Raw genomic sequence first — 27,182 nt, 5'->3', positions numbered from 1 at the left:
AAACGATAGGGGGCCAAGGAGCTGAAACGTATAATGGTCCAGCAGGCAGGTTGGTGTCTCACACAGTCATGCCTTTCTCTCTCTATCCGCCCGCAGTAGCGGCTGTGAAACGCGTTGCCCCCGGGGAGGTTAGCTTTTGACACCCCCCCCCAATATAAATGTGTCCCTTTTTCCTCATCCTCAGCTATTTCAGTGCATAAAACGTGTTTGGTAGATACATTTATTGCGAATCAGCTCTCGGTGTGGGATGGTGGGAGTGTCGCTTTAAGGCATGCTGCAAAAAATACCCCTAATTTATCACCACAGACATAAGAACACAAACAACCCACACGGCACATCCAGAAACCTCCAGTAATCCAGATTATTTCAGCATTGGACTGAATAAGGGAAGCATCCCGAACAATTTCATTTCAAAGTATGGTAGACCCTATAATATATATATATATATATATACACACACACATATATATATATACATACACATTATATATAATCAGCCCTTAATGTAATCTTTTAAAACACCAGCATTAATATTTATTGATTACTGTGATGAAGTCTAAGAGCAAATGGGTTTCTGGTGTTTAAATCGGTTCCCATACAGACTCCAAGCGGCAGATTCCAGACCGTGTCCCGGGATTACATCATTCGGCTAACTTTACTGACACAGAAAACAAACACACTCAGGGACACGGGTCAAAAAGTAGATAAACATTCCCAACGGCTGATTCGCCATTCTTAAGCAAATAATAAAAAAAAACACAGAAGGCTCTTCCATTATTATTATTATTTATTATTATGTAAATCACATCACTGTGTGCTCCTCATTCACAGGAATAAAGGCTGAACTTGATGGACGCATGTCTTTTTTTTCAGCTTATGTAATATTTTTCACAATGTCATACTGCGTATTAATCAACCTACTGGAAGCAAAGGGGTTAACTGGCTAAGCTACCAGCACAAGATCAGTAAGCGGCCACATATTGCGCCTGATCTCTCCCCATCTGTTTTAAGAATACCTAACACCGTACGCAAAAGAGCCACTTGTAAATAAATAAAACGTCCGGTAAACTAGTTTGAAAACCAGACGCTGACTGCAATGAGCGGCGTTATCACGGTTAATTACCTCTCGTTTTCCCGCCCTGCGCGCTCTGTGCCACCTCCTTTGCTGCTCAGCTTCGTGCAGAATTTGACCGGAAGCCAGCCCGCTTACGGGAATTCCTGTATCCGGCCACCGCAACAAAATCAGCCAATCAGCTGTTCTCCAGATCCACTGTGCCCGCCCACTTTGGATCCTGATTGAACGAATGCGGAAAGCACGTGGACAATCTTAGAGTTCGAATAACTAGAGATATAACGTCCATTGTATGGTGTTTATAGGGTATAACGGAATGTCGCCATATATGCAAACATAACATTTTAAAATCGGGCTTTGAACAAGAGACGCGGACAAGTGTTTACTTTTTTAAGGCTCTATGATCCTAGAGTTCGATCTATTTGGGAGTCACGTGATGGGCGGAGTCTACGTCAGCACCAACTCGTGGTTGCTATTGGTAACAGAAGGAGACGAGGGCGCTGATTTAGCTAATGGTTTGTTTATGGAGGACTATGCCATGAGGCTATAGTTTAGTAAGATTTAGTAAATATATATTTAGTAAAAATTTGTGTCCGCCAACAATCTGGTTTTATATATATATATATATATATATATATATATACACAAAGTCCAAAATTAACAATTGCACACCAATCACCACTTTTTTAGCCCGGTGCCAAGTAGCTGCAAACAGCAAATCATATAACATCCAAAAATAGTTACCGGCGCTCAGGACCTGATGAAAGTCTAATAAACAGACTGAAACGTTGATTAGGAAACTGCAGTTTCTGGAGTGCCGGTAACTATTTTTGGATGTTTATATATATATATATATATATATATATATATATATATATTGCGCGTTTAGTGGCTGCAGGAGAGTTGCAGTATCAAGTCACATTTTGAAGGACCAGCCCCAGTGAGCTACTGTTCCAAAAACAGCCTTTAAAGCACATTAAAGGCCGGTCACTGATTGAACTATACATTATGCAGGGTCTGGACAGCCCCCTTACAATGAAATTTGCCAGGGAGGTCCCTTTATGATGTTTAGTGACTTTGGGGATATGGCAGCAAATAAACCCCCTTTTCACAGGAGAAGCTCACTGGGGTCGGCCCCTCGTAATGCACTGTGAACAGCTAGAAGAGTGAACGTGGGCTTCCGCTTCTCCCTTATAGTAAATAAGCTACTATCAGCTTATGGAAAGAAGTACCTTCTCAGCGGGGCTGCTGAACCCTGCAGTCTGGAGAAACACGCAGAACGCACACCCTTTTCTACGTGTGTTCGATGAAACCGTGTCTTTCACCCTAGAGTCCTTGATCCCCCCTCAATGAAACAATTTCCAGCGCAAGATTACATCGCTCGCACCATTCTCACGGCAGCGACGGAGGTCGTAAGAGGGGTAGGAAGCAGAGAGATGATGAGGAACATAGCTTTGGTAGCTATGGTAACTGCACAACTTTCCTTCAGAATTGCTCTATGTTTAGGAGCCTCTTTAAAGCTGCAACAGGTGCATAAAAACATCCTTTCATCGGTTTCCAGATCACCTTAATCATGTTTCTAAGAGCATTCTAGAAGATCGGGGGACAAAAGACTAAAGCGGGGTGTCAGATATATATTCTATACATTGGAAACTCAGCCTTCCATGGGAGAAGCTTCCCATTCTCCGCTATGACTTGGACTCCTCTATACTTCCCCGTGTTCTAGAATATACATTTCTGCACATTTGCTGGAAACTTTATTAAAATAAAATATCAAGATTACTTGATTTTTTTTAACATACTACCGATTGCTTGCAGACTATGACATCGCATATCCCAATAACAGCTGGCTGGGATGCCCGTCTTGCCGTATGGCATCCTGGGAGCAGCCGCCTATAAAAAAGGTCCGCGTGCTCCAAATCCATGGCTATCGACACCCAAAAGAAAGACAAATAGGAATTCTGAAATGGTCGTCATGACATTTTATTTCTATATAATGTATGGAAAATAAACTGACAAAAATAAATTTTTTTCATTAAAACTGAAAAGTTGTCACAAGAGTAAAAACCAGCACCTGCTGCTCCAGTGCAATTTACGAAGAAATGTTCCTGTGTAAGAAGCGAAGCGTAATCTTTGAAACACAGCATTCTCAGAAAACACAACATTTAAAAAATTTTTTGTAAACACTGTCTACCATATGAATATTGGGTATTTAAATTTAGCGGGAAATTACCAGAGTATTTAAAATATCATAAAAACCTGGACCTCAACAAATTATTTAAAAAAAAAAAAAAAAAAAAAAAAAATGGTAATTAAAATTTAAGCAAATTCAATTATTTGAATGGTGATTGGTTGATGTGTGCGGCACTCAATTGGTTAATTTTTTTAAAAGCTACACCAAGATTTGCAGGAAGGAAAGGAGTTAAAGAACAGACCGCACTGCCAGCTATGTTCTATTCAATAAAAACATCTTGAAGATTCTGATATTTTGGGACTTTTGTCACAAATTCAGACTAGCTCGGCGTTCAGGGGTTGAATGCACTTTTTTTTTTTTTTTTTTTTAAAGTGATGATGTCATCACAAAATGAAGAACCGAGATGCTCAGATTCTGCATTCCTCATGCTCTGTCCGATGATGGATCCGTGGGTTTTTTTTTTGTTTTTTTTAATGCCCAGAACTTTTTCTCCTTTCCCAACATCCAACTTTAGTTTAAAACGCAGAATAAAAGGAATTCCATAAAAAAAAATAACCAGGTGGCTCGCACCAGCCGAGCTCGTGCTAAGCAAAGCGCGGCGGCAGGGTGGTCTGGAACAGGCTTTTGCCCCCAGGCTGTATGTACGTGATGTTCATTTCTTTAGGGGTGACATTTACGTAGACGAAGCCACCCATGCTATCGGCATCGCCTTGGAAGAAGCGTAGGTAGCCTTCCGGTACCTCGTCTTTATGCTTGCGGGAGTTCTCCATGAAATTGCCTGCGCCGCTAAGTATATAACCGATACCGGCCTCATCCTGGAGATACTGGAAGAGAAACAGGTTTATAAATAGTGAGATTACAGAATGGGGTAAGAACTAGGTAAGTCATATTTTTTATCGTTTTATATAGCGCCATCGTATTACATAGCGCTGTACAATGGGGAGACAGGACATTAGTAGTATAGAACACATTAATTTGAATTACAGAAACAGCGGGCGAGGAGGGCCCGGCTCAAACGAGCTTACATGCCTTAGAGTGAAAGAATTGCTCTATTAAATTTTAATGCATTCTTTAAAAAAAAATTCCGTCCAGAGGTGTTAGGAGCGTTTGTCTTTCCCCAAGATATTTAATTTTCTCACGGTTTTGCCTCTACAGTTTGTCAGAGAGCAGGTGGTGTTGCTGCGTCACAACTCGGAGAGGTACCAGACCTGCAAATCTAAGGCGAGGCGGGGGAAACGGTTCCACGTTCACATAGCACAGCCCATCCGTTCCCCTTATAGCGCGTACGTACCTGCAAGTTGTGATCGTGACCGCACATGTAAGCCGTGGCTTTGTACTTCTTCAGCAGCGGGTCCACGCGATGAATTAAGCAATGGGTCGGGCCGTGCTCCGCCACGGACCAGACAGGGTAATGTCCGGCCACCACCACGTATTGCTCCCGGGCGCCGCTCAGCTTCTCCTCCAGCCACTCCAGCTGTTTGTCGGCGGTCCTCCTGCTCACCGGGCCAGCCGGCTGCCCCATCAGGAAGTCATCGGAGTTCCCGCACAGCGTCACCGTGTCCAGGAGCAGGAGACGCACGGAAACGTTTGTGCCGGGGACCGAGAACACGCGGTCGTAGTACAACTCGGGGTAGTTCCTGCAAACAATTCAAATAAACAGGACATCCCATAAATGCACTTTATTAAGCGCCAAAAAAAAATACACAGTGCTGTACAATTTAATTGGGGCAGCAACGTATACATAACAAATACACGTTAATACATACGGACACATCGGGAGTTGAGAGCGGCCATCTAGGCTTATAGTACTTGATACAAAGTTCCTGGCAGGAAGGGTGGTCTTAGGGGCACGCTCACCAGCTTACAAATATTTACATACACACGATATATATATATATTTAGCCGACACTGTTGGATCTGCGCTCAAGTCACACTAGGTTGAGACTCAGGCTTACATCACATTTTTCTTTTACTACTAAAACTATAACAAGATTCCTTTAAAAGAAAAAATAGAATATAAAAAAAAAAAAAAAAAAAAAAAAAAGAGTTTAGAAATACTCTTTTTTAACCGTCTTACAGAAAGCAAAATAAAAATAAGAGCAGTGACCAGGAGTGAGACCCCATTTACAATTCCTTTTCATTTTTAAATCGGGCTCGTTTCAGATCACCCGTTTCCCAGATGATATGATGTAAGTGCCACTTTAACGCGCATTTGGCGAGAAACGTTATAAAAAGCCCCCCCCCTCTTTTGGCCAACAACAACTCAATGCAGGGTTGTTGTAAACCCGTTTTATTGCGTGGAGTTACCACGCCTGGTCAGGAGATGCCAAGGAAGCATTTGATGGACTTGGGAGAGAGGGGCTTTTTTTGTGAGGGTGTTTGCAAAAAAAAAAAAAAAGATAGTATTTTTGGGGACTTCACCTGTTCTCCAGTAATCAGACACTTGACCGGAGTCACCCAGCCCGGGGTAAATTCATGTTACAATCAGCTGGGAGTAACAACCCCGTCAGACTACCACCAGCGCAAACCCGTTACTTTTCTTTTAGATCAGCTAAATATCTCCCGAAATGACCATGCGCAAGAATGTTCCCATTCTTCAGGAGAAGGCAAAGCACTGGCGGGATTTACAGATAACATTCTAAAGAATATGTTTACAGTAAATAAAAAAAAAAAAAAAAGATTATTCGTTGTACATAAATCCCAGAGCAGGAATTACCAGCGAGCGGAGACGTTGGAGTACGCTATCTGTGCTGAAACGTTCCCGTTGTGATCGTGGTTTCCGGCGATAACGTACCAGGGCACATCGAGGAGGGAGTCGGCGTTATACACGGACTCAAACGTAGCCTGCAGGGAGAAATAAAAACACGAAACGCAAACTAAAAATCATATAATTATAATAATAATACATCCATTTCCTGCATCACGTTCAAGCACCCTATTGGCTTGATTATAATTTGAATATTAGAAAAAAAAATAAAAGAAAAGAAAAAGCCTGAATATAAGACGACCCTATAAGAAAATTGTTTGGTTGTTTTTTTTTTTTGGGGGGGGGGGGGGGGTTGCTGACCGAAGTCAGTTACCCCCGGGTTTCAGGACAAGAATCATCAAGGTTGCAAGAAATTTGAATAAATGACTTGTGGCGTCTCCTCCACCCAGACTTAAGTTTAATTTGGTTTCAGACCATTAATGATGTTTGGTTTTAATTACTAATACCGGCCTCGCCCCGGGACCCAGCCACCAGCGCCGCTGTGCAGCAGAGCGCGAGCTTCACCTTAAACCTGGGGTCCGTTACGTCTTGGACGCCATCGTAGTAGAAGTTGTCCCCCACGGAGAGGACGAAGTGCGCCCCCCAGCTGTCCACAATTTTACCCATCTCCTCCGCCACCAGCGTCTCTTGTTTCGTGTAGAAGGGGGGAAGAGGTATCCCACCCCAGTCACCAATGACCACGAAGCGCAGAGACGGGAGCGGATCCGTCAGAGGAACAGAGAGGACCCCCAGGAAGACGGGTGTCAGGATGATCAGCGGCACAAGGATCTTCTCCATTTGGAACCTGGAAAAGAGAAGAGCATGAAAGTTATTAAAACATCCCTGTGGTATGCAGCAGGACAGAGATCATTATCAGGACCCCGCTTGTATCCTCAATACACCCCCCCATACTTATCATCTGTCGTGGTTGCCCCTATCACCTCTGCCAGGAAACAATTCCACGCATCCACCATTCACATGCTAAGAAAAGCCGTGTTTGCCATCATACTTTATTCAGAAGGACTGTTACGTATAAAAAATAAAGACTCCTTGAGCAATCTATGTTTTGACAAAGTGTTACAGAAAGGGTAGAGCCTGGCCACATAATGGTTAATAATTAGAGAATGTTTCGCCATTCCTGCACGGTCACATGACTGCTGCACAAGTTCGCTTTATCGGTCAGTTTTACAAACACGGTCATGTGACCAGCGCCTCTACCAGGTCTGGTGGGTGATACAGATTACTATGGAGCAGGGGAAGCCTGCACTAAAGAGACGCTCCGGCCATCATATATACGATAGAGCAGCAGTCCCTTTAAATGATCATGTGGTTCCCCTTGCAAGTGATCGGGGTGTTTCTCACAGGCATGTCACTTTCTTTACACCAAAAAAAGACATCCCCCGCTGGCTGTGCTCATTTGGGATCAATTCATATAACAAATGTCAGGAAGGTTGACTTCACCAAAAGGGTGGTAGAAAAAGTGGAACAGCCACCCAGTGGAAATGGTAGAGGTTAATACAGCGAGGGGATTTAAACATACATGGGATAGACATACGGCTCCTGTATCTAAGACGAGACCAACGACTGATTAAAGGTCTTTATCGCAGGAAAAACAAGCAGACGAGACCACCAAATGGGTCTGATCCACCAGCAGATTCTGTGTCGATACACGACATGAAAGTAAAAAAAAAATAAAGGCTTAACTAGGACGGTCTCTGCCAGTAAAAGCGCCCTAAACTTTATACACTACCGGCAGCGCATTCAGCACAGACACACAAAAACCACTAATTATTCAAAGAAACAATGTTAAAATTAACCAAAAAAGCTGCATCCCCCCCCCCCTTACAAAGAGCTGGCAGCAAGCAGCCCCATGCGGGGGAAAGACACAGCGGGGGGGGGGGGGGGGGGGATGGTCTCACCTCTCAGGACCCGGCAGCTCAGCTCCTCTGTGCCTCTCACTCCTCACACTGAACCCTTTACCCTGTTTGAAGCAATACAATGCCTGACCCCACACCCTCCTGTCTCAAATTACTCGCCCTCCCTGACACCGCAGCTTCCTGAACACACGCTTCACTTCACCAACCTTTTAAATGCTGCAACACTCACACCGTCCAAACACATGGGACAAGACTGCCGCCCCAGAGGATTCTGGGACGGGACACGACTGCCCCCCTCCATTGTAATGAGGACCACTGCTGGAAGCGAGCGGATGGCAGAGTCCAGGTTATGGGTGCCAGGCAGATAGATTTTATTACAGCTCCAAAATTAAGTCACCTAACCCGTTTATTTCACGAAAATCGCTTTTAAAGTTTTTGTTCGGCTCGGTTGAAATGGAAAAAAAAACAAAACCCTGCAGCTATGATAATACGGACACATCCAAAAACTCTCTGCAGGACCCTCTTTATCCAAAGTCTTCTTGGTGCGTCGGTTCTAGTTCTGTCGGACCCTTTCAATGTAGGGACTGTAAGAAGTGCTGCGGGAATTGTTGGCGCTATAGAAATAAAAGATAATAATAACTCAATAAAACCTGCTACGAATATAAATTTTTGCAATTCTGGGCGCAGACATGCAGATAAGGACGTGTTAATTCCCGGCCCGCTTGTTTTATGACTTATACTTTATACGCAGCTTCAGGCATTTCTAGATTGTAAGCTCCTCTGGGCAGCGTCCTCCCTTCCTCGTGTCTCTGTAAGTCAAATTGTTATGTGAGGCACAACTTGTTATGTCCTGTTTATCCATTATACACCGCCACGGAATATGATGGCACTATATATATATATATATATATATATATACGGTGTATATATATAATCAATAATTAACAATATCACAGGAGGGAATTACAGGAGCCAGTGTTCTACCTACACACAGCTGTTCCATATATATGAGGACAAAAGTATTGGGACACACCTATTAATTATTAAATTCAGGTGTTTTAATCAGACCCTTTGCCACAGGTGTATTGACAAATATTTGTGTGAAAAATGGGGCGTTCTTAAGAGTTCAGCGAAGTTGGCGCAGGCACTGTGACGGGGTCACCGAGTGTAGTAGGGCCCAACGCTCTGCTGATTCCAAACTTCCACCAGCTTTAAAATCGTCACAAAACCTGCACGGTGGGGGCTTCGTGGAATGAATGCTGCGTACGAGCCTCGCGTCTCTAACTGCTACGACGCAGAGCGTCAGATTGAGTGTCATAAAGCGCGTCGCCGCCAGACTCCGGAGCAGAGGAAACGTCTTCTGCGGGGTGACGGATCGCTGTTTTTCAGGGTGATGTTAATGCTTCCGTATACCAAGACATTTTGGACGATGTTCCGCTTCCAGCTTTGTGGGGACAGTTTGGGGAAAACCTTTTTCTATTCCTGCGTGACTGCGCCGGGGCACAAAGCAAGCTCCATAAAGACATTGTTGGGGAGGAAGAACCTGACCGACCTCAACCCCATCCAACACCTTTGGGATGAACCGGAACGGAGATTGTGAGCCGGGCGTCTCGCCCAACATCAGAGCCGGACCTCACAGACGCTCTACTGGATGAAGGGGCAAAAATTCCACAGAAACCCCCAAAATCCGGTGGAAATCCCTCCCAGACGAGCGGAAGCCGTTATATCTGCAAAGGGGGCCAACTACATATTAATGTCTGTGATGTCATCAAAGTCCCTGTTGGTGTAATACTCACATTATATGTACAAAAAGTATTTTATTTATCTAACCTCATACATCAGGGTAACTTAGCAGGATCACTGTTGGTATTTTACATTTTATTCCGGGCGTTTTGCGTTACGGGTGACCTTATTGACTCCGCAGACACCTGATGCTTTTATGACCGCAGGTAAGCCCTATTTAAACTTTAGAGCGCATCTGTTTTTTTGGGGGGGGGGGTATAAGGCAACTGGCCTTCGGACCTTCTGTTTATCTGCATATGGAACGTGGAGGATTATTCTTGGAAACACTCAAACTATTTAGTTTTATTTATCTTGCACAAGTTTTCTCGGAGCTCAGAATGTTTGCTGGGTATGAGGGGATCGCAGGGTTCTACGGCCTTAAACAGCATGATACAGTGTATCGAAAGAGCAGGGAATGGGCCTATAAATTAAACGGCGAAATAGAATCCATTATTCTAAATGCTTTACTTAAATACACGTAAACACCGTGTGTCCTTTCCAGCAGGACTACCCGTGCCTTGCCGCGGTCAGACAGGCGCATCATCCATTTACACGCATAATACATATATTATGTAAATACATAGGACTTCCTGTTGCGAAGTTGTTTCTTTTTCTCTTCTCTCCACCCTTACAAAGACTCTGATTTCAAATGTAGAGAATTGTTAGACCAAGAGGCAATAATCTAAAACTAGAGCAGCAGAGGTTTAGGTAAAACGTGTGAAGAGGGTGTTGGGTAAATGGAACAGCTTCCCAGCAGAAGTGGTAGGGGCTCCTCTAAGACGAGACCAAGAACTGATGAAGGTCGGAGTCTTTACAGCAGGAGAAACGGGGCGACTAGACGGGCGAATGGGTCTGACCTGCCGGCAGATTCTGTGTTTCTATGCAGACCTAAGAACAATATAAAGTATAGCTCGGGGGGGATTTGTTAAAATTCCACGTCCCGGAGAATCACCTTTGCGCGCCGGCCTTATTTTTGTTACGCTCAGCAAAGATAAACAGCGGAAGAATGTAAGAAAATTCTTTAAATTGCTCCTCTCTGCATTATGACCTATAATTAGACTGACACACTTTGAGCTCATCGAGGTCAACAGATCTATTTTTAGCAGAGATGTGTGATGACATGCCGCAGATAAACGGGTCTGCAACGGAGGAGGTCAGCAAAAAAAAAATGACATCACAGTAGATGTCTTATCGCGGTCTCGGGGCAGGGTTTATTTACTAATTGAAATAACTCTTTTGCAGTCGCTTCAGTCATAGCAATTAATCTCACTTTTGTTCCTCACCTTTCTGTTCGATGACAGCGACACCTACGTTTTATGACATCATAATCCATTGCTGTCTGGGGGCAGAGAGACGTACACAACTGTTGCCGGCTTCATTCATTCGTAATGCTAAGGCTGGAGCAACAGGCATTCTTGCACATCTTTGGGCCAACGTTATGTCTCATTGCAGCATTAAAGTAAAGAACACCGGCTATAATAAAGCGATTGCGTTGCCTGGTTAAATTAGTACCGCCGTACACACAAAAAGCCCCACTCTGGCCCCTGTGGCCAGTGTGTTTTTAAGAAGGACAGAGGGACGTCAGTCAATCAGCAAAACATATGTAGGCAGAGACATTCTGCAACCCCTCCCCTTCACCTGAGAAACCCAGGTTTGCCATTTAAATACCATTGACTTCATAATTTAAAAACCTACATTAAAAGCAAAATAACCCGTTAAAGATGCCGTTTCACTGTTCTAAAACAATAATTGCACTAATACTTTGCAGATCGGACACCTCGCTCTTTCCTCTGACCTGACCTAGCCTTACCAAGAAGCTGCAGCTCTGTTGCTGCAGCTACCCTCTCCTCTGTGCTCTGACATCATGCTCCTGACTGGCTGGCCGGGCACATGCCATGTGCATACCTGCCCAATACGCCCCAACTCCCTCTAGATTATAAACTCTCTTGAGCTGAGCCATCCTCAACTATTGTTTCTGTAGCTCGGATTGTTATGTTATACACTACTTGGTATGTCCTGTTTGCCTTTTGTACAGCGCTGCGGAATATGATGGCGCTATATAAAATAATAATAATTTCTGGCTGTGGTGGGTCTCCAGTAGTTTTTGAGCCTATGGAATATAAACCTGCATCTGACATATTTGACGAACACCCAAAGTGTATAGTGGCATGTTGAATGTGGCTTTAAAATTCAATGTCACCCCTATCTATTTAAACCCTGGTGTGACAGGGCAACACATACAATAGTTAGGTTCCAGGTGAGTTTTGCCATCATTATTCCAAGTCCACTTTATGATAAATGGCTACATTCGATTGAGACTTTATGTTTAAAATTGAAAGCAGATACGGAATACCATTGTGGAAGTCCCTGTTAAGTTAACGAGGCCCTTATTTTTAATAAGAAATGATCTGGTCATTGGAACATATCTCGTATTAACATATGGCTGCGGTCTCTCCCTTGATCAGCTGTCGCTTTCCGACTCCACTGTCTCTGCTGAGAGTCGGACGGAGGTGAGAAGCTCACGTGACCGAAAGAGTAAACAAGGTTTTCTCAATACTCCAAGTGCTACTTCCAAGTGTGAGTGCTCGTGCCAAACACACGTTTTATTCTCCAGCGTAGCCTTTTCTTCGTTTTCTTCGGGTTTGGATGTAGGAAGGGGTAGGGCTGGAGCCCACCAGGAAGACAAGGTAACAATATGTTAGGTGAAACCTATGCACATGGCAAGAAACATAGCACTCACATTTCGAGCAAGCGAACAAGGCTATTCACACTGTCCACTTCTTTAAATATGTTACAAGTATGCAAGCCTTGAATGCTATGCGGCGCTACGGACTCCGATACCATAGTTAATAAGCAATAATTAACCTTGATTCTTAATGCCTATGGCCTTCATGGTTAATGTAAGCCAGGGTTTTTTTTGTGGGACAGAGCCTGCCACCTTCTGGTTAGTATGTATATTACAAGTGTTTTGTTTTTTTACATGGATCCTCAGGATACACATAGTTACATAGTTACATACATAGTTCAAAAGGTTGAAAAAAGACCTATGTCCATCAAGTTCAACCCTTCTACCTTACCTTCCTATTCTTGTTCCAAAAGAAGGCAAAAAAACCCCTAATTAAGCTCCATCCAATTCTGCCATCGGGATAAAAATTCCTTCTTGACTCCGAGAGGCAATCGGATTTCTCCTTGGATCAAGAAGCTCTAAAATATTAATGTTATTCTATTTATATAGACGATAGACGAAAGATCATGGTGCGCATATTTACCATACGTTTATGCGCCTATCGTCTATTTGTTTAAACACTTGAAGGAAGAGTGTTGTTGGCTGCTGCTTTTCATTTGGGGAGTATTACTGTTCTTTTCATTTATCAATTTCACGTAGAATTCCAGTTTTTTATATTTTCATATTCTATTTATATCCCTGTATATTGTGCCTTTCTAAGAAAATATCGAGGCCCCTTTTGAAGGAATCTAATGTATTGGATAACCCCACCTCCCTTGGAAGTGAATTCCATACCTTTATTGTCCTCACTGTAAAGAATCCGCTCCTTTGTCTATGAAACCTGCGCTCTTCCAGTCTCAGAGGGCGACCTCTTGTTCTTTGTATATTTCTGTTAATGAACAGGTCACTGAAGAGCTCGTTATATTGGCCCTGCATATATTTATATAATGATATCATATCCCCTCTGAGACGTATATAATCCTAGCTTATCAGACTCTCTCCTTAGGGTCTATTTACTAAAGAGAGAGTTGACAGGAGGTTTGCGGTTTGCACTCCTTGGCTTCAACATGAAGGCCCAATCCCAGTTAACTTCTGCTGCAGGAAGAGCATGGTCAACCCTGTATAATGTATAAATATATTAATAATAAGTATATAATAAATCAGTGAGGTTTTTTTCAGTTTCCTTACACAGGAGAGACTTGCTAGTATTGGCCCTTCATAATTAGTTGTGAAGTAAGATAAAACCCCAACTCCCTTTAGTGACATTGCCTTCACTCCAAAACATATCTTACACTCACATCTTCAAGGAGGTCTATTAACTTACCAATTAATTCTCACCCAGCAAACAGCACTGCTAAATATGCAATAATGATAATAATAATATAAATAATAATAATACTCAAGGGTTATGTTTTCTGGAACAGCACTGCCACCTCCTGGTATATGAGAATATTACAAGTCATTTTGTTCTGCGCATCCTCAGAACACATAGATACGGTTACAAGAAGAATAAACGTACATGAATAACAAAGTTTGTGCACATTTGTTTTGTGTTCTTTGGCTGGTAGACAATTTGGGGCACTTAGAAAAAGAGGGAATGTAGATTTGGTGGTAGGGGACCGGAGGAGAGTGAGAGGGAGGGGGATTTGGTGAGCCAGTGGTCAGGACACATTTTGCCATCATGGGTGGTTGGGAATTTTTTTTATAGTTTTGCCAGACTTACACTTAGGTAACAAACATATAGATAGTTTACACTTCACTTACACACATGCATACACTATACAACCAAAAGTAAGTGGACACCCCCCTAATTATTGCATTTAGGTGTTTCAGCCACACTCATTGCTAACAGGTATATAAATTCAGCACATAGGCGGCCCCCTCTATAGACAGAGATTGGCAGGAGAACGGGTCGTACTGAAGAGCTCAGTGACTTTAAACATGGCGTTGTCATAGGATGTCACCTTTGCCACAAGTCAGTTCGTGAAATTTTTGCCCTGCTGGATTTGCCCCGGTCCTCTGTAAGTGCCCCTCTGTGCATCAGAAGCTTCATGAAAAGGGTTTTGCGAGGCCGAGCAGCTGCACACAAGCCACAGATCACTGTGCACAATGCCAAGCATCGGCTCGAGTGGTGTAAAGCACACCGCCGCTGGACTGGAGAAACGTGTTCTCTGAAATGATGATATAATTTTTTAATATCTCAGGAACCCTTAGTTGTCTCCAGTTTCTAGCTATTGCTGTTTTTGTAGAAACTATAAACACCATTATTCTGTAAGAAGTTTAAAGGGATTTATACACCGTGCCAGATGTTAGTAGAGCTGCGCCACACACCTCTAGTGTCTCAAGCTAGAAAAGCAAACCGAAAAATCTCGTCAGCAACTGTCTGTACAGGCGGGGATAGACGGTTCAATCCATTCGTTGCGGATGAGATTGGTTTTATGGGACTGGATATACGTTCTGCTATGTAACAGCTTTTTTTTAATTATTGAATTAAAATGACTGTATATTTTTAATTGTTGGTTATATTTTACTGGAGTCATCTTCGAAGAAGAAACAGTTACCCAAAGGGTCTAAAAGTGAAAAGGGAGAGCAGTGGTCTACTCTAAAGAATGTTCAGAAGGTGCAATTTTCTAGCACGCCCTACCAGTTTGGTTGGATAGGAAACAATTCCACTGCCACTAGATGGCAGCACTACTCACAGTCCTTTGCAGCCACTCCGTCCAAAGAAGCCACTTTGGATTTGGACAGATATTTTGGTGTAGAATACCGTAATTTAGATCCATAACAATTGTGGAATTTTGTACTGCAGGTTTACCAGTAGCCACAGAATGGCGAGTATCATTTTTACTATATTTTCAGATGTGGCCTGGTGGCTACGGTTAGCGTGGCTTGGTGGTATGGTGGCAAGTTGCTACATTAAGCTTTTAAGGTCAAGGGGGCCAGACGTCCCCTTGACCTTAAAAGCTTAATGTAGCAACTTGCCACCATACTACCAAGCCACGCTAACCGTAGCCACCAATACCCTTGGTCAGATGGCGTCAGATAATTCAATTACAATGTAAGCGAACGAAAGGAAGAGGAAATATAAAATAATAATTAGTAATAATAATAGTAAATAGTAAAACACGTAGGTACAAAAAAGCAACTCAGGTTTACAAAAAAATAGTACATGTGCATATAAAGACCCTCCTAACACAGAGGACAAAATGAATAAAAAATCATAAATATTAGCAGTCGTTTTTTTTGTCTGTTAAATTGTTGAGATTTAAGGATCATAAGGGTGGTAAAAATGTTTTAGATGTTTTAGTTCAAGCTCTGTAAGGACAATATAAATATCAATAATAATTTTAGTGTTACAGTATGGACTGCAATTATAATAATATGACCAACCAGATCCCTTCATTCATTCATTATTTAGTACATTTTAACTTATCACAATTTAAACATAGAATTTTCCTGCAAATCAGACCCGTTCGGCCATCTATTCTGCCTATTTTTCCTGCTTTAAAGACCTTAATCGGTTGTTGGTCCCGTCTTAGATTCAGGAGCCGTATGCCTGTCCCACGCATGTCAAACTCCTTAAGGACCGAAGTTATTTTACACTGTTTTCAAAAAATAACCAGAGCAATTTTCATGTATTTTTTTTTTTTTTTCTCTTTTTGGGTCTTTATTTAACTGTAATTGCCCACTAACTCATTAATTCACCAAAACAGTTTTTTCAGAATAATAATTATACATAAACAATGAAAACAATATCAAAAAGTGGGGAAAAATAAGAAACAGAGCCTCATTTTTCAGTTTCACATACAAAAACTATACATAACCAGTGGAAATGAAAAACCAAAATATTATATGGACACCACCTCTAGTTGTGTGTTCTCCGATAATACACTAGGTGGCGCCAGGATAATACACGAGTGGCAAATGTACCAAATTTATTTACCGTATTTTTCGCTCTATAAGACGCACCTGCTGATAAGACGCACCTAGATTTTAGAGGAGAAAAAAAAGGAAAAAATATTTTGAGCTAAAAAATGGGCTAAAATATTTATTACAATAACTGAATAAGCTATGAACACAGTAAGACACACACAGTAAGACACACACAGACACAGTAAGACACACACACACACAGTGAGACACACACACACACAGTGAGACACACACACACACACACACAGTAAGACACACACACACAGTAAGACACACACACACACAGTAAGACACACACACAGTAAGACACACACACACAAACACAGTAAGACACACACAGTAAGACCTCCCTCCCTAACCCCCCTTCTCAGTATCTCCCCTCTAACTCCCTAACCCCCCCTTCTCAGGATCTCCCCTCTAACTCCCTAACCCCCCCCCCCCCGGTCACTTACCTTAAACTCCTGTGTTGGAAGCGTGAGGCGTTTGTCTCGGGTGCCGGCGCTTCACTGCTGAGCGCCGGCGTCTGACGTCATATGCCGGCGCCCAGCGTAAAGCGCCGGCACCCGAGACAAACGCTTCCAACACAGGAGTTGAAGCGCTGAGGCAGGCGGCGGTGGCGGTGGCGGCGGCTGCCGCCAGCAAAGGATTCCTGTATATCTGTCAGGCAGAGGGGCCCGAGAGTTGCCGAGCGGTTGTCTTCAGCAACCGCTCGGCACCCCTTGGGCCCCCCTGACTGGCAGAAATCCAGGACTCCTCTGCTGGCGGCCGCCGCCGCCTGCCTCAGTTGCGACCCCGGATTTATCGGCGTATAACACGCAGGTAGGGTTTAAGCTACGGATTTTAGTTAAAAAAGTGCGTGTTATACGCCGATAAATACGGTATATCGTTGCCCCCCCTCCCTCCCTCCCTGCCTGCCTGCCTGCCTGCCTGCCTGCATGCATCTTCGCTCCATAAGACGCGGCTGATTTTTCATCCTACTTTGGGAGGAAAAAAACTGCGTCTTATGGAGCGAAAAATACGGTAGGTATTTGTCCTGATTTTGGAAACACTTCATGTGCCTGGTATTTTCATTTATTTTGGTAGTTAAGAGGCTAAAAATGAATGACGTGAAACGCTGGATTCTTTAAAAATGTGATATACTGGGAGTTGCAGTAGCAGCAAGGAAATCCAAAACCGATGAACAAAAGTATATTATACATTTTTTGAAAGTTTACTCTGGGCTTTTTATTTAACCATTTTATCTCTAATCTATGGCAAACATAGCACAAAACTGCCTATGGTTTACCGGCAATCGCAGCGCCTTAATGATCGCATTTCGTAGGAGTGATCAGAGGCTGAGGGGGAGTTGGTGCAGTAACCCCACGATCGCTGTGACAAAGTCACACTTACCTCTTACAAGTTACAAGCCAAGGCTGGGCCAGCAAACCTCCCATTGCTAAGCTGTCCATCCTTCTTTGTTTTTTTGGCCCGAATAGACAAACTTGGCCTCAAATCAATACGAAAGCTTCCTTTAGATTTTTCTCTTGACTTTTTAGACCTTTACATAGGTGAACGTGGGAAACCACAGTTGCAACACAGAACTATTAACCATTTCTCTCCCATGCCACGAGGACACACAGGACATTTCATCAGTCCCTCTCCCTCTCTCACTCATAGGAAGCACCTGGCCAAGTAAGGGCAGTGAAAGCTGCTTCATCTGTTTCCTCTGCATCTTCCTGCCTTCTGCAAACAGGAAGCCCAGAACTGGGCAGGTGGTGCGGAGAGATGTGTCCTGGCCCTGCTAAGTCATTGGACTCCATGCTGTAGTAGCAGCAGGGACTGCATGCTAGTGTGGTGGTGGTCCAGGAACAGAGCATCGTGATGGGTCGGTACAGGAAAGTGTTGTGGCAGATGTGAGACGGGGGCCGATATGGATAGCTCTGAAGGATGTGAAAGAGCCGTCTAAGCGACAGGGGACAGTGGGAACATCTAGAGGTCTGCTGGGTGTCCAAAGGCTTGCTTCTGACTTGAGCATTTTTGTACATATATTATATTATATATTAATATGTTATATGTTATATAATTATATATTAATATAACACAGAGGGTTTTTTTCCATTTCATTTCACTGACCTCTCTGTGAATTACTAAGAGATGAGAATCTCCCACCAGAAGTTGCTATGAGCTTTGTCAAATCTTTGAAGAACCCTTACCAGGGTTTGGCTCAAGAAGTCTTTGTAAAACCAGCTAGGTGAGAAAGGAATAACATTGATAGATATGCTAGTTTTGCTACATTCGACTTCACTGAAGTAAAATACCCTCTTACATTAAAACCAAATATGTCAAGAAATTACTGAGGCCAACTGCCCCTTTCCCTCTAAACTGTCAGCATTACACCCCTGCACGTTCCATAGGCAGGCAGGCTGCCCATCAGCGTTGTCCTGGCACACGACTTGGGTCTTCATATCTATAGGTAGGTTTTCTGTCCATCCTGCCATCAGAGCGCCTCGTACCCTCTTTACTGACGTTACTTGCCTGCTCACTATGGGTACCTCCACCTGTAGCCATTGACTAGCACCTGTTCAGAAGGCTAGACAAGTCTCTGGCCCGTTTTCCTTGCTCAGTCATACTTTTTCTGTCGAGATGGCTACTTGGTGTTGATTCCCTGCCTGGTTACCCAACTACAAAAACACACCGCCTGTCACTTAAGAGTAACATAGAATCTGAATACTCTGTCCATGTGCTGTAAAAACATGAACTGTTTTTGGCCCTTGGGCTTGTCTTTTGCCAAGATACCCATTGCCTATCCCATGCATGTTGTAGTTTCCTCACTGTATTAACCTCTACCACTTCTGTTGGGTGGTTGTTTCACTTTTCTACCTTTTTAATTATGTCTATATGTAACAATCCATGAAATCTTGTCCATCTGACTATACTGTCAGTTTATCCCACTGTCTGTTACCTCTAGACCTGCCTACACCTATATAATATATAATGTGCAAAGCATGACACAGGCTTCACATCCATGAAATACTGGCCTGTGGAAAGCAAGGAGGCTTGGGAGGATTTAATACGTTTACTTCTATAGGATAAAAAAGATGAGATCACATTTAATTCCTTCAGCAATAGGGGACATAACTAAGACTCTGAAAAGTCTAGCTTTAGAATGAACTGTATACCATGGAATATCCCAAGCACAAAGAAATACAATGATGGCCTCAAAGCCGCCCGTGTGCCCAAATATCTTGTTGATTTTGTCCAGCAAGTATTTTCTGCAGAATCTTCAAAAATATTTTGTGATGTAATAGTGGGTTTCATGTGACTAGCAGAGTCCAGTTATACATCACTACAGGTTTTGAGGGGCACACTATAAGGTTTTTTGCTGATTTATCAGAATCTACATTGTTTAAGTGAAGAAAAAGATCTAAGGGCATACAGCATTTATATATTTCGTGGAGAATTCTACTGCTTCAGTGTAGTCAGATGAGCTCCATGGTTCGGCATGCAGGTCCCAGTGTTAGCGGACCATCAATAGCATGTAATTTCTGTCCTACCTGTTTGCTTTATGGTCCGGATGACAGATTAATAACACTGACCATTAATATATAAGCTTTGGAAAAAGAGTCCTAAAAAGTCACTTTGAAGAACCCATTTCTTATGATGTCACTTGTGGGGATACTTCTGATTCCATCATAAGTAATAAAGCTGGAAAACACCTCTATGATGAGCAACCATGTTACATCATAAGTGTTTGATAAAAGGGGCTTATGTATAAAAACAACCGCTTAAAAGGTGGATGTATCACCATAGCAACCAATGGAATGCCCCTGCTGATTGGACATTGGCATGGGTTGCCAACAAGGCTACTTAATACCAGTCACTCTTTCTACATAATCCCGGGTGGTCTACTACTGTTGGAAACCCAAAACTCAAAGGTAAATCACCATGTAAATATCCCTATTCGTAAATTGCTATTAAGTATAAAGGGGAGTTGACGGCAGATTTTGAAGCCAGAAGGCCAAGAATGGAACTCGAAGGAAATTGGTGAGTTTAGATGAGGAGAGTATTTCAAGTTCTTCTGGGAAATAAAGAAAATGGCTATTGTCTTCCTTTGTGAAGCCCCAGACTGGTACAACTAATATGCTACCTGCAAGCTGTATTGTAACAAGTTAGGCTTTCTGAACATGTTTGGTTACTTGCTTTCCTTTCAGAATACTCTATCACAATTCCATAAAAAATGTTTCTGTATTTATTCGACTCGCCATGCTAGTAGAGGACTTGTTTTAGAACCCCCTGTTACAAAGGGATCGCAATAATAATGTAGTTTATTATACTTCATTAACTATGCAGTAAAGCAGGCAACTCCAACTCTTTGTTGAAAAACAAATCTATGGAACCTTAAGATCTACTGGATACCCGGGGAGACACTTGGGACCAAGAGCCTATGTACATTTTCACACTTTAAGCCAAGGTAAGCCCAGCACAACGGTCTTGACTTTTATTTTTGCCTTTAGATTTAGAAAAAGTGGGAAAGGATTTGAAAAAAAATCCCTGCAGCTCTTCTTTTTTCTTTATATATATATATATATATATATAGCCTGGGTAAAATATTGTGAAGGTAGCCATTTTTTTATTCTGTCGGCCACTATTCCCAAATGCCATAGGAAGTGATGAACCTTTCCTCTATGTGAGAAGTGGTCCTGGTGTCTGAGTAACGCTTTCCTGGCACAGGACAGACACAGAAATTCCTTGTGTGTACAAGCGATACTTCATATCCTGCTATTCACTCTCTCCTTCTGTTTGTCCCCTTTGAACGAGACATATTTCTCGTATATAGGCGGAGGGTGTATAATAAATCGGTACTTGTTTCATGATTTCACGCACTGCCGATATAGCGAGGCCATTTGGAAGGCAGGTTTCTGAACAAATTCCAGGGGGCTATAAAACAGTATGATATATGCAGATTTTTTATTTGATATTTGTGCTTTCAATATGTGTAATTGTATGAATTGGCACTTCAAATTACAGATCATGAGCTACTGTAGCTTTCTGCTGTTTCGTTAGACATTATTGTGACTTGCAGGGCTGTAGAACCCTGTGATACCCTCATACCCAGCAAACATCCCGAGCTCCTAGAAGGACATCAAAGGACAAAGGGTCATGGGATTTTATAGAGGGACTGTCCCTCCTATATAGGGGCACTTGGGAGATGTGTGTTTATACTCACATAGAGCTGCCGCTTCTGCGCAGCTTGTGTCTTCGGAGCACTATGTATATTTTGTCCGGTCTTGTATTACTTTGCTCAGACAGCACGGCCTGCTCTATGTGGCACAGTCTATGTGCCGGGCACCGTCTGTCTTCTACCTGTGCTTTGTACAGAAGGTTATTGCGTTAAGCTCACTGCTTATCTCTCTCATTCACCGCCTGGGGATTAGATTGCTGCGGCTTCAGTATCCACACGTTCTGCCGGCGGGTGGCCTGTGCGAGGTGCATGTGGCAAGAGTGTTACGTGCTAAACTCTAATTACCCCCTTCTGTGTTCTCTCCATATTAAGAGAAGGTCGGTAGGGAGGAGAAAAGATTAACCCTCTAGAACTGCACAAAACCTGGCCACATACAAGGTACACTTTGTTTATCTAAACATGGAGACGGGTATTCAGAGCTGGGTACCCCACACATGAAACATGCGTTCACTCCAGCTGCCAGTCATTCGGTGTCTTTAGGTCGTACACAAGGAATAAACCTTTCCGATCCTAAAGCAGGACAAAGACCCCACAGGCTGGATCTAAATTACAAAATTCAGCAAACTGGAAAAACCCGGTCGCTTCGAAGAGATCTAACGGCAAAGCAGTGCGCGGGTAACATACAGACTGGCATGTGCGCATGTCGCATTTCACCATTCTGCCTTCTCAATGGGGATTGCCCACCTTTTTAGATGGCGGTACAGTCGTGTGTCAGTGGGGTAGCGAGTAATGTGTGCTTAGTGGGTAGGTGTTATATGAAGCAGTGAGCTGAAAAAGTTAACCATGTTTCAAAAGTTTTCCATGGGTTACTTCCTGGTTCCTTTGCCACACAGAACTTCAACGTCTCTTGGTATCTCCTCCGGCGACATCAGATGCCCAATGCGTAAAGCCACGTATTGTTGAAAATAAGGCCGCGTTTTGGAGCCATTGCGGCTTCTGTATGGGACGTCAGGCGCCCTCAGTATTTATGTGATTGCGTCACACGTTATGTTGTTTGAGACATCATCTTTGGAGTGTTCCGAGCTCCGGGAGGCTTGCAGGTCGCAAGGGCAGAGGTAGCAGAAGGCCAGAGGACCTTGGGTAGGTGAGATAAGGCATACTAACATTTTAAAGCATTTCGTATACGATATGACTGCATGTATTTCTTCCAAGTGGGCTGTACAGGAGTCGCGATCCACTGTCACAGAACGCAATAACCGCCAGGCGGAACATCATACATGTTCTAGTGATTCCGCTCTAGAATGCGTACGTGAAACTGAATACACCTGATGTAAAGCCTGTTATCTACATCTCTTTAAACGATGGTTCCTCTTTCAGGACCAAGAGAGACCCGGATTTTTTTTTTCTCCTTTCCAAATCATGCTGACTCAATCTATAACTCCTGTTGTGAACAACATTAAACACGTCAACATATTTGAGAGTTCCTCTCGGTGTCTTGCAGATTTAGTCGGTGCCGTAGGAGACATCATTAAATATATATTTGTTTCCAGGTTTGGATGAAGTGGAGGGAGGGATTTCTCTTATCAGTCAGGACAGACCGGACCCCTGTCCCTTATCTACAGCCCCACACTTCCTCTGTCCATGGAGAGAAGGAAATGTCTGCCCCCCCCAGTCTCCTCTATCCTCCCTCCCCATTGTAGACGAACGCCACCTCCTACTCTCGTTATGCGGGTTGTAGATTTGCGCAGTCGACGAAGGAAAAACTTTCCAAAGCCTTAGAAGTTGGGATCAAAGCCTGCCCATCTAACCGTCATCCTCATCTCCCCCTTTTCCCGCGCGCCATTGCGGATTAGGACGCGTTGTCGAGGCATGTGCGGGGTATGACATGGGTAAGTTCGGGGCATTTTCGCCCTGGTACCATCTTATGACTGTACTGTTGTAACAGTGTTGTCACATGTATCTAGTTATTGGAAATATTCGTTCTATCCATTCATCTGTTCATCTATCGTTCCAGACAATGTCATAGATTCCCAGGTTTGTGTTGGTGTTGTGTATTTCTCTGTTTATGCCACGATGTAGCCTACACTTATGGGGAGCAGGGCTGGATATACCGTGGGGCTTTAATAACATTAACTATTTAACATATTAACATACAAACACGAATAATACTTCGGTTTACATGCACTGGGTAATACACCCCTGTATGGGTAAGATGCTGAATCGTTTTTCTTTTGGCGCAGATAGAGATGTGTTTATTACCAGGTGGATAAAGCGGCTCGTGGAGACTTGTGTGCATGTATAAGATATGTATTGCTTTGCATATGTACATGTATGTGTGCGTGTTGCGTAACGTATGTGGTTGGTAAAAATCGGAATGTCGGTGAGGTCAGAGCGAGCGGTGTCCTAAACGTTTTATTCTTTGAGAAATGGAGAAGTCCCGGAGGAAGTGTCACTTGTGCACAGCATTTAGCACCGTAGGCCAAGTTGTTTCTATACATTCCGAGATTTCAGAACGCACAGGGGCCGACAAGCGCTATTCACAGACACGACTACATATTGTTAAAGGGTCGACATGCACAAACAAAGCATTTCCACATAAACACTGCACTCACTGCGTTTCACGTACAGATGCAGTGACACTGTACACACCCTGTACATACACAAGTCTCCATATTCACTGTACAATCACGTTTCCAGACAGGCAGTGTTACTGTTATATGGTATTTAATGCTATTACTCTGTTACATACACCTTTACAGATCAACTCAATGTTCAACATATACCCTGTACATACACTATTAAAGTTATGCACACAGAATATACGCTGTATTGTTTTTGTGTCATTTAAAGTTTTTCACATAAACAAATACGAAAAAGTTTGTTCAATAAAGCTGGCAGTGTACAGACTGTACAGAATTTATCCCGAGGATAGTAAGATTTTTTTTGAGATGAAAGAATATATATTTAAAGGAACAAGGGGAAAAAAGATCGGCAGGAAGGAGAGAATATTATTTTGAATGAAACTATTTTTTTTAACTTAATGTAACATATCCTGTTCGGGGTAAATAATTTAAATATATATGTATATTTAAATAATAATTTTAGTTTGACTGCAGTTTTAGTGTGTTTAAAAAAAATTATGTGTGCAATGAGCATAACACAGCCCACCTCATGGTAAAGATATGAATGATTCTGATGTGGTATTGTGGTCTGGCTCATCACTGGTGGGTTTAGGCATGACTGGTAAACATGATAAATACTCTAATGGATATATATATATATATATATATATATATATATATATATATATATATATATATATATATATAGACAAAATATATATCCTTTACACGTCCTTTATTGAAGCAAGCGATTCCCAAATTAGACAGATTTTATTTAGTAGTGTGATGATGATGATCTCCTATTAGATGTAGAATATATCTGTGCACAATAACTGAAATAAATAATCTGCGCACAACAATTAAATAAATAATATGTACACAATAATTAAATAATCTGCGCACAATAACTGAAATAAATAATCTGTGCACAACAATTAAATAATCTGTGCACAATTAAAAAAATAATATGTACACAATAATTAAATAATCTTTGCACAATAATGAAATATATAAACTGTACACAATAATTAATTTGTGCACAATAATTGAAATAAACAACCTGTGCACAATAATTAATTAAATAACCTGTGCACAATAATTTAAACGTGTGGCTTTTGGCTGTTGCTGGTGGTTTAGAATTTCCAGTGAGTTTTGGACAAGGTAAATGATTTGGTCATGGAAACAGATTGCGAGATTAGATGAAAACCAATTGGCATTTACAGACTGCCCATTTTCAGACTTTGCATGTATTTCCGAATCACATTTTCTTTTTGTTGTGTTAAATGATTGACGTATTTTTTAGTTCTAACTATTCCTACTGTAAACAGATATATAACACAGAAACACATCTGTGTGCCGACAGATCAGACCCATTCGGCCGTCTAGTCGGCTCGTTTTATCTGCTGTAAAGACTCCGACCTTAATCAGTCGTTGGTCTCATCTTAAATTTGGGATCAATATGTCTATCCCATGCATGTTTAAATCCCCTCATTGTATTACCCTCTACCGCTTCTGCTGGGAGGCTGTTCCATTCATCTACCACTCTCTCAGTAAAATAACATATCTATATATAAATAACATCTATACTAGTATTTAAAAACAAATAATTTGTACAATATGCCTCAGGCAGCTGCACTGTCCACATATGAAAGCACCGCTGTCACTGCTGTTTATTACTCTGTTCTGTGATTATTTCCTTGGACTCTATTCCATTACATTTATTTTTGTGTTTCTACCCATCTGGCTTGTTTTATTTATTTATAAAAAAAGCACATTTGATATAAAGTTTGCCCTATATATATATAATATAATAACTAAACCTGCTCACCCTGTAAGGTTTTGTTTTTTTTATTTATGAGACAGAAATGGGATATATTTATTATTTGATGGTATACCCAAACATTTGATGATCTGCCCAGCGTTGTAAGGTTAATTAAGCTTAGATACCCAGTGCAGATAACTTGGTATATATTGCATAATAAAATGCATTTTGTTAAACCTGATATAAGGCCGTCTGTGTCTGCTCAATAAATCGTAACAAGAATGCGATCACACGCTTATCAATTAGTTCTTAGTTAGGTTGGCACTAGTGGCCCATGGCTCACTGTTTTAACTTGTGCCACGTGGCTACAGCGCATGTGCAATACGTGCCTTGCGGCCATACACAGGCAAAGCATGACTGTCTGCTTTTAATGGTATGTGGCATTGTACAGCGCTACAGAATTTGATGGCACTACATAAAACAATAAATAATAATAAATTGGGTCAAGAATGAAAACCTCTCTATTCAATCCCCTCTAGGGGTTATTGGGTGTGTTAGGACTACGACTATAGACTTGTTACTTTAAAAAAAAAGTATACGCAAGTACTGATAAGGTGTAGATCAGGACTTTAATCTCGTCTAATTCCTCTGCAGAAGCTCAGCGTCCTCATGTGTCCATCTGATGACAAAGAGTCACAAAGCAACTGCACCGATGTCAGGATGCAGGGAAAGGAAAGCCCTTCAGAGAGACTACCGCCTGCGAATGGCACCACGGCCCTTATGCCCAGCTCTTCCCCCGAAACCCCCACAGACGAAAAGCGGGCACCTGTGGGGACGCAAGACATTCCCGCACATGTACCCGTCATCAGCCTGGGGCACAGCAGGATGACCCTGCGCCCTGAACTCACTGCCTTGCACCCAGTACCCTCCCTGATGCTTGCACTGCCTGGAATGCGAGCGCCTTTATTCCCTCCGCAGTACCACCCTCACCCCTTCCTGCCAAGGTAAGCAATTACACAAACCACAGCTTCATCCCAGCCTTAGCTTCACCGGAGCCTATTTATCTGATTGCTTGCATTGTGCACGCGGTCACACTATTCCCGAAGGGTCACGTAATATCCACGGTGCTGGGACATCAGACTGAACCTTTAACCAACACACTTGCCTCTTAAATGTGATAGTGCCCAACGTGCACCCAGCGTCCGCCTCCTTCTTATTTTCTCAGTTTGAACTTTTATTGATCTGCTTTATAACAGGAGGACATGGTTCGATTGTATCCTAGATGCACCTCGCATCACTAGCGTCGTGC

The 27,182-nt window shown here is 42.5% G+C and overlaps 1 protein-coding gene across 1 annotated transcript; it reads right to left on the bottom strand.

The window, feature by feature from the left end:
* Window positions 1–3,850: 3,850 nt before the first annotated feature.
* On the bottom strand, window positions 3,851–23,394 carry LOC149277945 (tartrate-resistant acid phosphatase type 5-like). The gene is made up of 6 exons (XM_089502573.1): window positions 23,299–23,394; window positions 21,710–21,786; window positions 6,538–6,817; window positions 5,983–6,110; window positions 4,558–4,903; window positions 3,851–4,090 (listed from the first exon to the last, which is right to left on the bottom strand). The coding sequence occupies exons 1-6, from the start codon at window positions 23,392–23,394 to the stop codon at window positions 3,851–3,853; spliced, it is 1,167 nt and encodes a 388-aa protein (XP_089358699.1).
* Between the last annotated feature and the right edge of the window lie 3,788 nt (window positions 23,395–27,182).

Source organism: Sceloporus occidentalis, unplaced genomic scaffold, assembly GCF_023333645.1.
Source record: "Sceloporus occidentalis isolate IW3139 unplaced genomic scaffold, rSceOcc1.0.p SCAF_205, whole genome shotgun sequence".
Classification (NCBI taxonomy): domain Eukaryota; kingdom Metazoa; phylum Chordata; class Lepidosauria; order Squamata; family Phrynosomatidae; genus Sceloporus; species Sceloporus occidentalis.
Note: the sequence above shows the minus strand (reverse complement) of the source record. Positions and strands in the feature narration are given on the sequence as shown.